Below are 15,671 nucleotides of genomic sequence, written 5' to 3' on the forward strand. Positions count from 1 at the left end.
GCTGATTTCAAAAGGTGACAAAAATATTTGATAAGAAAAATATTCGAGGAGGAGAAGGATACGTATACTGTCCAGCTTGTAGACTTGTTCGAAAGGGATACACATTTGAAGAAGGAAAAAAAAAATACCATTGCTAAATGTTTTAAAACAGCCTTGATGTTTTATGATGTTCAGCTTTTAAAATAGAGTCTTTGTCTCCCTGGCTCCAGCGCTCTTCTGGAGGATGTCACAATCTAAGCAGGGAGCCTAGTGCTGGAAATTTATAAGGTGCTTTTTCTTAGAATACACAAGTGGCTGCTTGTACAGCAAGAGTAAATGTCAGCTTCTCTTGGATTTGTGGAGGGGAGCCAAGAGTTGAAACGTATCTCTTCCTGCAAATCCTGCAGGGTGTAAGCCTTCTAAACTTGTGGTGGCATTAAATATGTGAAGTCAGTGGGCTTTGTCCGCTCTGGCAAAGAAGTTGACAAAGGGCCCTTTCACCCGGGTCGTGTGGTGTCTGCAGCCACTTTGCTCTGAATTTCTGCCACTGTGCCGCAGTCAGGATCCTTGCTAATCACAGTGTTCAGCAAATGGACAGATTCATATATTTATCCTTGTCCCTGGGTGGGAAAGTATTTATTTGCATGGGTGTTTGACAGCTGGCTCATTAAATTAGGAGATTCTGCATAGCAAGCACATGTTGCTTGTTGTGATAGGGAAAAAAAGAGAGAATCAAAGGACAAGCTTGACCAGGATTTTCCAGAAAATAAGCAGTGTTATACTGGATTCTGATTGACTTCTGAAATGTTTGTTTGCATAATGAGCCCATCCTGTCTTGGAAGAAAATAGTTGAGGCTGAATAATCCATTCTTTGGTTTGTTTCAGAAACATGTGTGTTTGCATTTCTTGGCCTGTCCATTTTTAGTTTCCCTCACAAGTTTGAAATTTCCTTTGTCATCTGGTGCATAGTAAGTATTTTCCTTGTTTTTTTATTTAATGACTTATTTGTAGATCAATAACCACATATTCTGGATTCATTTATGTAACTGTTAACTGGTCATAGTCAACAGCTACATAGACAACCTCTGTTGCAAGTTTCTTTTCGTTAAAAAATCATAAACATACAATAAATGGGAAAGGGTGAAATAAAATCCCAAGAAAAGCATTTTTGCTTGGTTTTTAATTTTACGTGACCTGTTGCATTGTATAGTTGCTAAGTCGTGTCAGACTCTTTGCAACCCCATGGACTGTAGCTTGCCAGGCTCTTCTGTCCATGGAATTTCCCAGGCAAGAACTGGAGTGGGCTGCCATTTCCTTCTCCAGGGGATTTTTCTGAGCCAGGGATCAAAGCTGGCTGCATTGGCAGGCGATTCTTTACCATCTGAGCCACCAGGGAGGCCCTGAATTGTTACAATCTTCTTCAGAAATTATCAGTTCTTTTGTGTCTTCCCTGATAGCCCAGTGGTTAAGACCGCATGCTTCCACTGCAGGGGGCACGGGTTTGATCGCTGGTTGGGGAACTAAGATCCCACGTGCTGTGTGGAGTGGGACATACGTGTGTGCACACACATAAAATACAAGTTTTAATGTTAGATGGGAAAAGCAGATTTCAGAATTGAATGTGTAATTGATTATAACCATGCAAAAGCAGTATGCCTAGAAAAAAAAATCTGTAAGAAAATACACCAAATATTCACAGTGGTTGGCAAACTGGGGATGATTTTCTTTTTCTTTTCTGCATTTTTTGGATGATTATAATGAATACACTGAATTCTTACTACGGTTTCCTTCTTACATGTCCATTTATAAGAGTGACTTTGGACACTTGTTCAAGGTGAAGATTCCAGGGCCCTTCCGTCCTCTGGAGATTCATCCTGAAGCATCATCATCCCCAGTGATTCTTACCATTAAGTAGACTTGGGAAAGTGTTACAACTGGACAGGAGAGGGGTACTGGCAGTAGAAGACGAATTAGGATATGCCTTTAAGAAAGGAAAATAGAAGTTTAATGATTTGAATTAAAATCAGATTTGGGAAACGGGAGAAAAACAAATGTTTCAGCATTTGAAAGAAAGGCCCAGCTCCCTCAGGCATCTGATGAAAGTGGCCTCAGTGGTGAGCGTTCAGGCATCTCGCCTCGTGTCCCAGGCCCCTCGCCCGTGGCCCTCCTGAGTCTCTGCTCCCTCCATGTGAACCCAAGGTCCTCCTGCTGAGTCATACTCCAGCCCGAATTGGGTCTCTGTATTGTCTTTTCAGATCCTCTGTTAAGACACTTGCAAAGCACACCTCGTTGAGGTCGTGTAATTCATCCTGAGTTAACTTTTATTACCAACTCCACTTAACAAGACCCAGATGTTGAGAGGCAAGCTTTTTTTTTTTTTAAATCACTGTCACCTACCATGTGCAGGCCAGTGAGGCCTTCTTCCTATTTGCATATGGGGGACCTGAGGCAGAGAGGATAAGGAGCCCGTGGAAGATAGATGTTTTTCTTTTTGCAGTCTGGGTGCTTCTGCCTTAGTCAGCACAACCTCATGGCTTTTGTTACTGTTATCTGTCCTCCAGACGCAGGACAAGAGAACAGGAGCCCAAGTCTTTTACAGCAAGTCCGATGGCCTCTAGTGTGGTCACTGGGTGGAAGAGGCCAGTTTGGTCACACCTGGAACACAGACCTGGGGGTGGAGGACTCGCCTCAGAGGGTGAGACAGGGACATGGCGATCTCAGCCATGGGCCCGGAGGGAAGGAGAAACGAAGTGGGTGCCTGGGATGGGGACTCAGTTTCCCCCCAGCACCTGGTCAGTCTGGCCCTGCTGCCCCTGGAGGTAGCCTGTGCCATTCAGATGGAACACCTTAGGCTCACTCAGCAGTCAAGGGCGTGGGCACTGGGGACTGAGCCAGGCTTGGGGGATTTGGCTCCACCACTTCCTGCCTGTGTCAGCTTGGACCAGTTACTTCATACTTAACCTCTCTGTCTCGGTTTCCTTGTCTGTAAAACAGAGACAGTAATACCTACCTCATAAGACCTTTGGAAGGATGGAAATTGAACGAGATAATGCATATAAAATCCTTAGATCATTGTCTGGCATGTAAGTGTTAGGTGATTGGGGGCAATTATTGTTAACTTGACTTGCCAGGACACACAGTCCAAAGCACCTCAATTCATGCTGGTTAAAAGGACAAACTTAGATTCCCCATAATACAGCTTATGGCTATATTGTTCTGTTCAAGTTAGTGGTAGTGAGAACCAGGATGGAGAAAAGAGAAGAAAATAAATGAGTAGTTCTAAAAAGCCACTCAGATAAGATTTGGACTTTACATAATCCTATATTTTGTTAAAATTGACCTGCCTTTGGAGATGGCTAGGATCTGGCAGGGTGTATGTGACCTCCTGTTAGAACCTACCTGCATATTCCTTGTGCTCAGGGAGCAGCATTTATGGGCATGGGTAGGCCATCTTCCCTCCTTTCCCCGGGGAGTAGGGCCCTGATGGGAGAGGCAGGAGCACCTTGTCTGTCTCCCCAGAGCTAGCTCATCCCACAGCTGGGCACCTTCGGAGGAGCCAGGTGGCCCTTAAATTAATCCCTCTTGGTGTTGCTGAAGCCGTCATTGATACCTTGTTAGTCCTCTCTTTCTGACAGTAGAATCATAACATACAGAGCTTTATTCCTTGCCACACATAGAAACTGGCATCCCCGCGTCTCTGCCTAGCACCAAGTTCACGTCTTTGATGACAGAGGGATGCTGCCTTCATCACGGTGTGTTAGCAAGTCTGTGTTCATCTCAGTAAGCTTGAAGAACTGGAGGTTTCCGTGTAAGACTCCATCTGCTGCTGTTTGCAGGTGCTTGTGCTGTTTGGCAGAGCCGTGAACATTTTCCCCCTCTCCTACCTCCTGAATTTCTTCCGTGATCATAAAATCACCCCGAAGATGATGTTCATCATGTGGTTCAGCGGTAAGTCCAGTCTCAAGTGAGCCGTGGAGGAGACCGTGTCATTAAAGCACAAACTGGCCTTTTGGAGAGTGGACACAGCTGTCCCCGGAGTCTTTCCAAACTGAGGGGGCCTCATCAGCCCTCAGAATCCACGCAAGGCCCTTCACGGGCCACACCCCTCCCCACAGCGCCCCCAGCAGGGGAGTGTGTCTGCCCTACAGACGGGGAGACCCAGGTCTAAGGGCAGAGGGCTTGCTGGGGGTCGAGCTGCCTGGGGAGCAGGGCCCCCTCCACCCCCCTGTTCCGAGGGGCCCCAGAGGGCAGGGCCGGGGTTTGCCCACCCCCCTCCACCCCCTGTTCCGAGGGGCCCCGGGGGGCAGGGGCTGGGGTTTGCCCACCCCACTCCGCCCCCCTGTTCTGAGGGGTCCTGGGGGGCAGGGCCGGGGTTTGCCCACCCCACTCCTCCCCCCTGTTCCAAGGGGTCCCGGGGGGCAGGGCCAGGGTTTGCCCACCCCCCTCCACCCCCCTGTTCCGAGGGGTCCTGGGGGGCAGGGCCAGGGTTTGCCCACTGCCCTCCGCCCCCCTGTTCCGAGGGGCCCCAGGGGCAGGGCCAGGGTTTGCCCACCCCACTCCGCCCCCCTGTTCTGAGGGGTCCCGGGGGGCAGGGCCAGGGTTTACCCACCCCCCTCCACCCCCCTGTTCCGAGGGGCCCCGGGGGCAGGGCCAGGGTTTGCCCACCCCCCCTCAACCCCCCTGTTCCGAGGGGTCCTGGGGGGCCCCGGGGGCAGGGCCAGGGTTTGCTCACCCCCCTCCACCCCCCTGTTCCGAGGGGTCCTGGGGGGCAGGGCCAGGGTTTGCCCACTGCCCTCCGCCCCCCTGTTCCGAGGGGCCCCGGGGGCAGGGCCAGGGTTTGCCCACCCCCCTCCACCCCCCTGTCCCGAGGGCGGCAGCACATACTCTGCATGGCGTCGTGGCTCTACCTGCATGCTGTCCAGGCTGAAGGGACAAGGGGCTCAAATACTTTGAAGTTAACTTTATTATTTATGTATTTATGTTTTGACCACACTGGGTCTTCGTTGCTGCTCACAGGCTTTCTTTAGTTGGGGGGTGAGGGCTTCTCATTATGGTGGTGTCTCTTGTTGCTGAGCGCAGGCTTTAGGTCTGGCATGTGGGATCAAAACTCAGGTCTCTTGCATTGGCAGGAGGATTCTTAACCACTGAACCACCAGGGAAGTCTAGGAGCTCAAAATTAAAAGGTTAAAGTTCAAACCTTTTTGTACCTCAGGCTACATTTGGATTTTTTTTTTTTTTATTCAGTCACTAAGTTCTGATAGTTTATTTGACCATTTCAGTCGCCATTCAGTCTCATTCCCCTTTAGTAAAGGATGGATAAATAAATCTTTGGCTCCTAAAGCACCAGATCTGTAGACATTTTTAAATTTACTTATTTCTTTGTGGGTTCAGGGTATAGCAATATGCTTTATAGGCTGTTTTCTATCCAACAACATATCTCTACATTCCTTGAAGATTTCTTTTTCAAAAGATCTTGTTTAAAGTATATGTGTGTGTGTGTGTGTGTGTAGGACATGCAGGTAGTTAAGTGTGTATTTATGTGTAGATAGTGAAGGATACTTTTTTCTTAAATCCTTTTTGCCAGTGAGGGGAAAAAAATTGTTTAAGGGAGTTAGTTGATCCAAGGTCTTCAAAATCCCCCCCTAAAAAAAATCTAAGAAATGTATGAGGCATTCTCCAGTTACGTGAGCTCTTTGGGGGTAGGGACGCGTGGAGAGAGACCTCTAGGGGACGTGGGGGTGGTTTAAACTGGGAGGCATTCTGGTTCTAGGCGTTCTGAGGCGATCCAGAGCGTCTCAGTCTGGGGCTCCTTCCTCCCCAGCCTGCGTTGACCTAGGCTCCCTGCTTCCCCTCTTCTCTGGCCTCCGGGCCCTCCCTGGCCTCCCTCCTCTTCCCAGGGGTCTCCCCTCTTCCTGCACCAGTACCTCAGTCACACTGGCCCCCCCAGGACTCCATCTCAGACCCGCCTCGTCTCTTGAGCCCTCACAAGCCCACCTGTCCTGTGGCCTCAAATTCCCATCCTCCTCAAGCTGGTTCCTCTGACCCGGCCTTTCCTCTGATCCAGACTGCAGTGTCTGCATCTCCTTGGGTGTCATGGAGCCCTTGTGAGCTCATTGTCTAGGACTGAATCTACCTTCCTGCCCAATCTACTTATTTTCCAGCAGCCCCTTTCTTCCGCGAGAGACAGTAGCTTGTTTTATAGCAGGTGTGGCCCCTCGGTGTGCTGTGAGCGCATGCTGCCCTGTGCCAAGGCGCTTCATCCTCGGCCACCGGCAGGGCAGCCCTGCTGTGTCTGGTTCCTCGGCCTGGCCTGGGAGGCTGCAGGGACAGACAGGGCCGGGCTGAGCCCAGGAGCCAGACTCCTGACCGCGTGCCCGGTGCACTGGGCATCCTCCGGGCCCTTCCCGGGTTAGCCACACTTCCCCTCTCCTGGGACTTGCTGCTTCCACTCCCCGTGTCTCTCTGAGATCCACCCTTTGCTCCTCTCTGCTGTGTCCCCATGTCACGTCCATGCTGCAGCAGCCGGCCCGGATCGCGCTGTGATGCGCCAGCCACTCCGTCTGGGTCAGATCCTGTCCGTGTGCTCCGCCCTCCCGCTCCTCCCCGCCCTGCTCCTTAGGGCCCTCACCCTCCCTTGAGTCCTTCTTTGGGGTGTCTGTTCCAAGCCACTCAGGGAGCTCCTGTTCCCTCTCCAGGGCACCAGGAACTTTCTAGTGAGAACTTGCCATTTCTCAGCACATTCATGCCCCAGTCCAGCCAGCAGGCTCCTGGGGACCAAAGCAGGAAATCAAGGGGAGGCTCCCCCGTGGTTCCCCGCGCGCAGGCGCAGCATCGTCGGGCCCAGCGGGCACTGGACGGATGGTATCCTGGGCTGTTGCCCGTGGAGCACGGGCCCTGGGAGGACATCTCCTCCGCAGCCCCAGCCCCTCTTCTGTGTGCCGTGAGCGTGTCAGGACCAGCTCTGAGGGCTTCCTGTGGGGCTCCGATGAGGTTGCGCACGCGGAGCACAGTGCCGCCCCCCCGCCCCAGCCCCCCACTGCAGGGAGGGCTCTTCTGTACCAGCGAGAGCGCCGGGCGGGATGAATCCCCACCACGACGCACCTGGCACTGCCCGGCTGGGACAGGGCCCCTCACCTCGCCCGGCCGCCCGCCCTGTGAAGCGGGGGGCGGAGGAGAGCGTCTCCCAGGCCCCGTGTTTGCACCCCTTCTCCTCACCGCCCTGTGCCGCACGGGCTGAGTCTGCGCGCTCAGGTGGACCCAGAACCCCAGAGAACCATGGCGCCCCCTGCCCCCCTTTGTCCCCTCCCTGTCGCCCAGGCCTGCGGGGCGCCATCCCCTACGCCCTGAGCCTCCACCTGGACCTGGAGCCCATGGAGAAGCGGCAGCTCATCGGCACCACCACCATCATCATCGTGCTCTTCACCATCTTGCTGCTGGGCGGCAGCACCATGCCGCTCATCCGCCTCGTGGACATCGAGGGCGCCAAGGCGCGCCGCCGGGGCCGCAAGGACGTCAACCTCAGCAAGACCGAGAAGATGGTCAGTGCCGGGCGGGCCAGGCGGGAGGGCGGGGGGTCCCTGTGCACCGCCAGGGAACGCGGGGGCAAGACAGCTCTGAGGGTGCACAGGCGCGCATGGCGCATGCACACTCGAGCTGTGTACACATCAGCTTCCCACACCAAGGAGGAGGTTGGACTCAGGGTCTGAAATCTGGCTCTTTGGGGTGGGTTGTCTGCCAGCCTCGCGGAAACCCCGGAGGTGGTGATGTGTAGGTGGCAGCCAGACCTGAACCCCCTCTCAGGGTCTCCCAGTAGCGCCCTCCCGCCCAGTAACCGCCCCACCCCCTCGGCCAGGACTGGAGGGATGTTTGAGAGTCACCAAATGACAGAATCACCTCACTCCCCAGCATTTAGTTGAAGCCTCCTCTTGGGGCGTGAGAGGAGGAAGGCTCTCACAGTGGTTGGGAGGATCGGGTGAGCAGACACTCTGCCCAGAACAGGAGAGGGCCTGATTTGGGGCTGGGGGTGCTCAGGGCAAGTTGCAGTGAGCCCAAGGCCCCCAGACCCCTGCTCGCCCCTGCCTCCTCCAAGCCCCTGTGCCCGGAGTCACTGAGGTGGTGTCTTTCCTGCCTGTTTCCCTCAGCCTGGGTGCAGAGCCCTGGCTGGTGGGGGGGCGGGACACGCCTTCCTGCACCGCCCTCTGCTCTGCACACACATTTCCAGAAACACATCATTTTCTAGTTCGCTTATCCCAGGCCGTCAGTAACTTGACTTAGTCATGGAAGGCACAGAAGTCCTCAGCTGGAAGATGGGGAAAGGATGTGCCCATGTGTCACTTAGCAGAGTCCAGCCAGTCTGGGGGGGACCTTGGCCCAGTCTCTGCCCAGGGCCTCTGCAGCCAGGGTTGTGCCCGGCGGCACCTTCAGGTGCCCTCAGGCTCACAGAGCGCCCCACCCTCTCAGCAGCCCTTCTCCCCACCCCCTCCTCCACTGTCTTGTCTGCTTTTAACCAAAGCCTAAGTGTAGGTTCTCAGACCTTTTAGTGGGGGTCATAATTAGTGGAGGGCTCCAGGGTCTTGTGGGTCTGGGGCGGGGCCCCAAAGAATTTGCATTTCTAACCCATTGCCAGGAACTGCAGCCGCATTTGGCCAAGCCCAGCTCAAATAGAACCAGGGTGTGCGCTCGGAGGGGAAGCAGCTGCCGTGCGGGGCTTGTTTGCTGCGGTGCCTGTGCTTTGCGTGGACTGTCTTGAGTCTCCCTGATAACCTGCAGGAAGCAGGTGGTCACCGTTCGTGATCCCCACTTTGCAGATGAGAGCACTGAGGCACACAGAGGCCAGAGCACAGCTAAGGTCCCACAGACTCTTAACCACACTTGCCACCCCCAGTCTTCAAGGTGGGGGTTCCTGGACCAGCAGCATCAGTGGGAGCTCATTAGAAATGCAAATTCTTGGGTCCCATCCTAGACCTGCTGAATCAGAGCTGCAGGAGGGCCTAGTGGGCCCTGTGTTCTATGGCTCCCCAAGTTCCAGGCAGTTCTGGCGGTGGCCCCAGTGTGAGAAGCACTGTGCCCTCGCTCTCTCCCACCTCTTATGCCTGGGGGGCACTGTGCTTGGGGGCAGGGGTGCAAAACTGCCTTTGGTGGCCCCTGCAGAGGGTAGGTAGTCCTTCTGCGCCTCCCTCTCCAGGTCCCATCAGGATTGTTCCTTCTGCCCTCTCTCCACTTGACCAGCAAACTCCCCACAGTGGGCCACTGCAGGCAAAAAGGCAACAAAAGCCACCTCCTTGTTCAGTTCACTGGTACAGAGACAGTCCAGAACGGCTCCCGGTCCTGACTGCACAGGACAGGCAGCCAGAGAACGTACAGGCCGAGCCCCAGCCCCGAGCTGCCGACTTAGTCACCATCTGACTTCCCTGGGTGTCCACCGTGTTCCTGCACACCTTCCTGCTGCCCTTCTGCTGCAGTTAGAGTTGGAGACCCAGGGGCCCGGGGCACAGGCCTGCGAGCTAGGCTGGGTGGTGTGTGGGCTTCCCGGCAGGGCCAGCTTGATGCCTCCTGGGCTGCCTCCGCTCCCCCTGCAGGGCAACACCGTCGAGTCGGAGCACTTGTCGGAGCTCACGGAGGAGGAGTACGAGGCCCACTACATCAGACGGCAGGACCTCAAGGGCTTCCTGTGGCTGGACGCTAAGTACCTGAACCCCTTCTTCACGCGGCGGCTGACCCGGGAGGTGGGACGCAGGCTAGGGGCCGGAGCGGGGCGGGCAGGGAAGGCCCACGTGCCAGGTGGGGTGGGGGTGTCCTCCCACTCAGCTTTCTCTCCTTCCCAGGCTTGAGGGCTGGGTACGCTTGTGGGGCTGGGCATCTGCTGTCTCTCTTCTGCTGCCTTATTTAGTGTTAGTTTAATAATAGGCTTCTTGACACAGTTTGGTTTCCCTGGATGGTAGTCTTGGGATATTGATCAGCTTCTGAACCTGGCTGAGGAATCTCAGCCCTGCTGTGGCCCGAAGCTCAGGGCTTTCGCTCCATCCATCCCTCCGGGCACCACTGACCTCTGGGTGACCAGGAGTGACGCCCGTCTCGGGCCAGCTTGGGCCTGCTCTAGTGAAACGGTCACCCCGCCTGTGCAGGCCCGGGCTGGGGGTTCCCCCAGCGGCGGCTCCGCTCTGCTTCTGAGCCCCGCCTTCCTCCTGCAGCGTCAGCGTGCCTTCAGCACGTGAGCTCTCAGTGGGAGCCAGGCGCTGCGCCATGATGGCGTCATTTCCTTCTCCCACCAGCCCACGCGGCAGACGCAGTGAGCTGCCTCACCTGATAGCCAGGGAGGCTGAGGCCCAGAGAGGTGGAGTCCCCGTCCTGGGGTCACACAGCCAGTGTGGGGCAGGGCTGAGAGCAGAGCCCAGGTGTGTCTGATTGCAGAGGCCAGGTTTTTTTTTTAACATCAAGCCATCCTGCCGCCTCCTGTTCTGAGTGAGACCTTCTGTTACCTCTGCCCACAAAGAAAAATCTCAGCCTGCCCTTAGTCAGTTAGCACTTTGAAGTTGCCTGTGCGCCCTGCCTGCCACAAGGCACAAAGCAGCTGTCCCTCCCTGCCTTGCCCCTGACCCTGACCCTGACCCACTGACAAGGGGCTTGCCCCGTCTCCCGCCCCAGGACCTCCACCACGGGCGCATCCAGATGAAAACGCTGACCAACAAGTGGTATGAAGAGGTGCGCCAGGGCCCTTCAGGCTCGGAGGACGACGACGAGCAGGAGCTGCTGTGACCGAGCGACGCCCGGGAAGGACCCCCGCAAGGCCCCCAGGCGCGCGCACAGGCAGCTCTCCGCTCTTCAGGGCGGACAGAAGGAGGGTGACACCCGGGCCGGGGTCATCCCAGCCCAGGACTTCACACACTCGGGGCCGGCTGGCTGCCCTGCAGCGCCCCCTCCCCGCTCCTCACTGGACCTGACCGCGGCCCGCAGACTGGAGGGGCCCCGTGCAGGTAGATTTTTCGTGCTGCTTCCGGAGCCAGGGAGCAGCCATCTGTCCGACGAGGTGTCCGTGACAAGGTGCCCGAGAGGACCCGCCGTGCGGGGTGTTTCGGGAGCGCGGTGCGCAGTCGCCGCCGTCCCTGGCCGCTGCCTTCATCACGGAGCCCTTCCCTGCTGGGTGGGCGTCGGGACCCCCGGGGTCGCAGCCGGCCGCCGCTTCCCTGCTCCTCATCACGGTGCTGCTGGCCGCAGCAGCAGCAGCAGTTCTCATCCAAGCGGCAGGCTCAGAACCCTCGGACCCTCGCCCGACCCTTAGTGATGTTGCTCGCGCTCCTTGAGAAAGAGAAACCGAGTGACCTTTTTTGTTATACCTCTGACTGGCACCTCACAGGCTGTCTCCCCGGGCGGCAGGCGGCTCCCGCCTTCTCTGGGAATGCTGTGAATGTTTACACTGGAACCGCGCGGGCACAGGCCTTCCAGCCCGTTGGAAGCTGCAGCCCTGGTTGGGGGGTGAGTGAGCCTCTCTGCAAGGTCAGAGCGCCCTCTGGAGGGGAAACCTGGAGGCGCGGGGTTTATGCGGGCCAGCAGCTGCTATCTTAATTCAGTTTAAACTCATGCACTTTGACGGAGCAGTGAGAGCCTAGCAGTGTCGTTTTTTGCCCAGGCCTCTTTCCCTGGGCTCCGCCCACGGTTTACCCGTTGCGCCGTCAACTCATGAGCATCTCTTCTTTCCTGCTCCCTGTTCTCTGCCGTCTTGGGTCCTGTTTGTCCTCCCTGGACCCCCTCCCGGGACTCCCGTGGCCTGGAGCCGGATACATCGGCTCCTCACCTGCCGTGCCGGAGCAGCTACGGCTACCGGCTACCGGGACTCACTCACAGGGCCTTTCCACGTGCTCGCGCGCACGCTCTCTCTCTCTCTCTCTCTCACACACACAGCACGGTGGTCCGGCCCCTGGGCCATCTCAAGGGGTGAGCTGTCCATCATGACCAGATGACCGGAGTTACTGACTGACCCGCATCCACCCCCCTCACCGGCCCTTTAACACGTCTCTACCTGTTTGCTCTGTGCATCCCCAGGCCAACGGCAATTTCTGTATGTGGCTCAGGGTCGCAGCTGGAGCCTCGGAACTCGGCACCCCCTGGGGTGGTGTAATTCATCGCGAGCACATCCCTGGCTCTGCTGGGACCCGGTGGGCCGGCGTGGACCTTGGGCTGGCAGCAGAGCTGTCTCCATCTTTTCTGCCCCAGGCAGGGTGGCTCAGGGTGTGAGGAGGGACGGACCTCAGGACCTTCCAGGACTCGCGTGCCTGTGTGCAAGGCCGGACCCCTGCCCTCCCCCCTCCCCTTTCCCCAGAAGTGTAGGTGTGAAGCCAGGCAGGCAGGCAGGCAGCCCGCGGCTTCCTTTTTGGGCATGAAAAGTAAATCTGTACTTGATTGCTAAAAGGTGATCACTTCCTTTTGTCACGTCCCACGTTAACCTCATAATTTGAGCCAAATAGGATTATTTTACTTCACCTAATCTCCCCACTGGGAGATTAATGCCAGGCTTGATTCTGGTCTCCATCATTTCCGTTTTTTTTTTAGTGGAAAACTAAAAGATCAAGCGAAGGGGACCTTTGTCCATACGTGGGGTGGGGGGAGGGCAGCAGGGCTCAGAGACCGGATCGTCCTCTCATTCTTCAGTTCATCAGTAACGTGCTCCCCCTGCCCGCCTTGAAATTCAGTCAGATCTTGAGGTGTAAGTTACATTGTAAATTCAATAGCGTGCCAGAAAAGAATATTTTTTGGTTGTGAGTTCATAGACAATGGAAACAGGTTCTTCTCAGTTCATTGGGCTCTTGGTCACCAAGTCTCACCTGGCCTCCCACTTTTAGCTGAGACTTGAGAATGACGTTAAGTAGAGAAGCACGTGAGGGGCTTGGTGGAAGGTGTCTGGGGCTTGGCTGTGTGGAGGTGCTTGCCGGGGAACCTTTCCTGGTCTGGACGGCACCAGCCTGGACCTTCCGTGAGCCGCTGCTGCCCTCTGCTGGCCGAGTCGAGGTTTCGCAGTGTGGGAGAGCAGCCCGCGAGGATACGGGGAGCCCGTGTTCCTCAGCTGCTGCCGGTTCACCTTTGCGTAGGCCAGAGCTGGTGGAGAGGTTTTTCTGGTGAACTTCTTTCAGCTGTCATTGCCTGAGAATCAAAAACCGCGGTCTACCTTTACCATTCCTGGGGCTTCCCTGGTGGCTCAGCTGGTAACGAATCTACCTGCAATGGGGGAGACCTGGGTTGGATCCCTGGGCTGGGAAGATGCCATGGAGAAAGGAACAGGCTACCCACTCCAGTATTCTGGCCTGGAGAATTCCATGGACTGTATGTATAGTCCATGGGGTCTCAAAGAGTCAGACACAACTGAGCAACTTTGACTTTGTCTTTACTGTTCGTAATAGGTCTATTGTTTGGGGCAGTAAACGCTTAGAAGATTTTTTAAAGCCCAGCATAACTATAACTTCCCACATACTTCCTTTTAGGTCCAGGACATGGGACAGGAGATCTATAGCACACAGAGAAGGCAATGACTTTACAGAGAGGTGAAGGCTGCAGAGTCAGTGAGTGCCTCTGGGGAAGGTGGTCAGTCAGCCAGTGAACTCTGAAGACATGCTGTCTTGGGGAGTGCTGTAGCAGTAAGCCCACACCCCAAGGCACCCCGAGCATCCCTGTGGTTGTAGAACCCCTGGGCACAACCGTACTTGGAGGTTTGGGGTGTGAGGCCTTACAGGGGAAGAAGCTAGCTTTTCCTGGGCCTCCGGAGGTCAAGTTTGGGCTGGGCTGGCGCGAGGCCAGGCAGAAGGTGGCTCAGTCCCGTCGTCTGGGGCTCAGACCCTCGGCCCAGGAGCCGGGCAAAGGGCCCACCCCCCAGGCAAGCCACCTCTTCAGACTGGGGTGCTGGCGGGGCCCTGGCAGACCCTGTGCGCCACACCCCCCCACACACACGTCGGCCTCATTTGCCTGCAGACTCCTTTGTGTACAGCGGCATGTGGAAAAATCATTGAGTGGGGCGCCTTCTCCTTGAAGCCTGCATCAGAGGTGGCCTCGTGGGGTCTCAGGTCCACATGCCCCCAGGGGCCCACACATTTGGCAGAGCCCGCAGCGGGTAGGCCACAGTGAGGATCGTTCTGCTTTGGTGAGAAGAGCCAGGGTGGGGTGGGCTGGGGGCGGTCCGAGGCACAGGCCTGGCTGAGGGTGGGTCTGGCCTTGGAGCTGGTCCCCGAGTCTGGCGTGAGGACTCTGAGCAGTGACTGACCGTCAGTTAGCCTTTAAATGCCAAAAAGAGCAAAAGATCCTTCGAGGCTTCCCTGTTCACTGGCTCCAGGACGCAGGCACATGTGTCCCCTGCTGGGTGGTGGGTAGGAAACCAAATCTGAAAGGTTCCTGATGGAGCAGCCAGGATCATTAAGAAGCTGTTGTACCGGGAGCCCAGTCTCCAAAGCCCCAGACAATATGTGTTAAATGAAAACACCACAGTCAGAATGAAGGCTGAGAAGGAGCAAGCAGCTCCCTTCCGCTCAGTCTCCCGCCATTTCTCTCACAAATGGAGCCAGACCTGCAGGGACTTCACCGTCTTGCCCTCTGTGACAGACGAAGGCAGACTTTCTAATGGCCCCTGGCCCACCCCACGTCACCGATGCTCACCCCAGAGGACATGGTCCCTAATCCCAGCGGGAAACAATGTGTGGTGCTTCCTACCCAGGAGCAGGGCCTCTCCCAGCTGCTCTGCAGGAGCATCCTGGCTTCCAGGCGAGAAGGTTGAGTGGTTGGCGCACAGCCGCGGGCCCCTGAGGCTGCGGGGCTGACGAGGAGCGTGCAGCTTGGTGGTCGGAAGGGAAAGGTCGCCTGCTGGCGCTGGGGACCCATCCAAGGAGCCGGCCAGCCACGCGCGAGAGCCGCTTCTCCGGGCCCAGCCCTGCTCTGCGGAGCTGAGAAGGCGCCTTACTCGCTGGGCCTCCTCGAGGTGTGTGGCTGTGTGTGTGCTCAGTCATGTCCGATTCTTTGCCACCCCATGGACTATATGTAGCCTCCAGGGTTCCTCTGTCCATAGAATTTCCCAGGCAAGAATACTGGAGTGGGTGCAATTTCCTCCTCCAGAGGATCTTCCCCACCCAGGGATGTAACCTGCGTCTCATGAGTCTCCATGCCAGGCAGATTCTTTGCCACTGCACCACCTGGGAATGTAGAACGTTTTCTCCAGTACAGCTCCTGCAAAACTTGGTGTGTTCAAGGTTAATCAGAATCTTGTATTCTTTTGACTGGTTTTCTTTGTAAAAAAGAAAGGACCATGGGGAGGCCACCTTGTTCCTCTGTCCTCCCCCAGGCACTCCCGGTCCTGGTCTCTGAAGAATGATTTGCTGCTCTTCTCAGTGGGGCTGCGGGTTGGGGGGTGGGTCAGAAGTGGAGGGGCCTGCGGCTGCTGTGCTGGAGCCACTGCCTCATCTCGCTGGGCTCTTAAAGAGTTCAGAAGTGGATGGAAAACGGTAATTTCACTGGATGCTTTTTTAGAAATAAAGACGAAAGCTGCTGAATCTGAGCCACTTTCTGTGTTTGTGTTCTGTGGCTTTGCAAAGGCAGGGGTCGCGCGCCCCTAGGCCCAGCTCTGCCAACATGGCTCGGCTCTCTCTGCCAGAGGTGGGTGCAGAACGCAGGGGGTGATGAGCAGGAGCGTGGGCTCTAGGGGCCCAATTCCTGCCTCTGTC

General features: G+C 56.3%; 1 protein-coding gene across 3 annotated transcripts in view; it reads left to right on the forward strand.

Moving 5' to 3' along the window:
- Positions 1–15,505, forward strand: part of SLC9A8 (solute carrier family 9 member A8) — a 74,692-nt gene extending 59,187 nt beyond the window's left edge. For all 3 annotated transcript variants that reach the window (XM_010811761.4, XM_005215060.5, XM_005215061.5), the window contains exons 12-16: positions 865–947; positions 3,816–3,927; positions 7,297–7,517; positions 9,558–9,704; positions 10,624–15,505. In XM_010811761.4, coding sequence (XP_010810063.1) covers positions 865–947; positions 3,816–3,927; positions 7,297–7,517; positions 9,558–9,704; positions 10,624–10,734 — 674 coding nt within the window. In that variant the 3' untranslated portion in view covers positions 10,735–15,505. The remainder of the gene's footprint in view (positions 1–864; positions 948–3,815; positions 3,928–7,296; positions 7,518–9,557; positions 9,705–10,623) is intronic.
- The last annotated feature ends 166 nt before the right edge of the window (positions 15,506–15,671 follow it).

This window comes from Bos taurus, chromosome 13 (genome assembly GCF_002263795.3).
Source record: "Bos taurus isolate L1 Dominette 01449 registration number 42190680 breed Hereford chromosome 13, ARS-UCD2.0, whole genome shotgun sequence".
Classification (NCBI taxonomy): Eukaryota; Metazoa; Chordata; class Mammalia; order Artiodactyla; family Bovidae; genus Bos; species Bos taurus.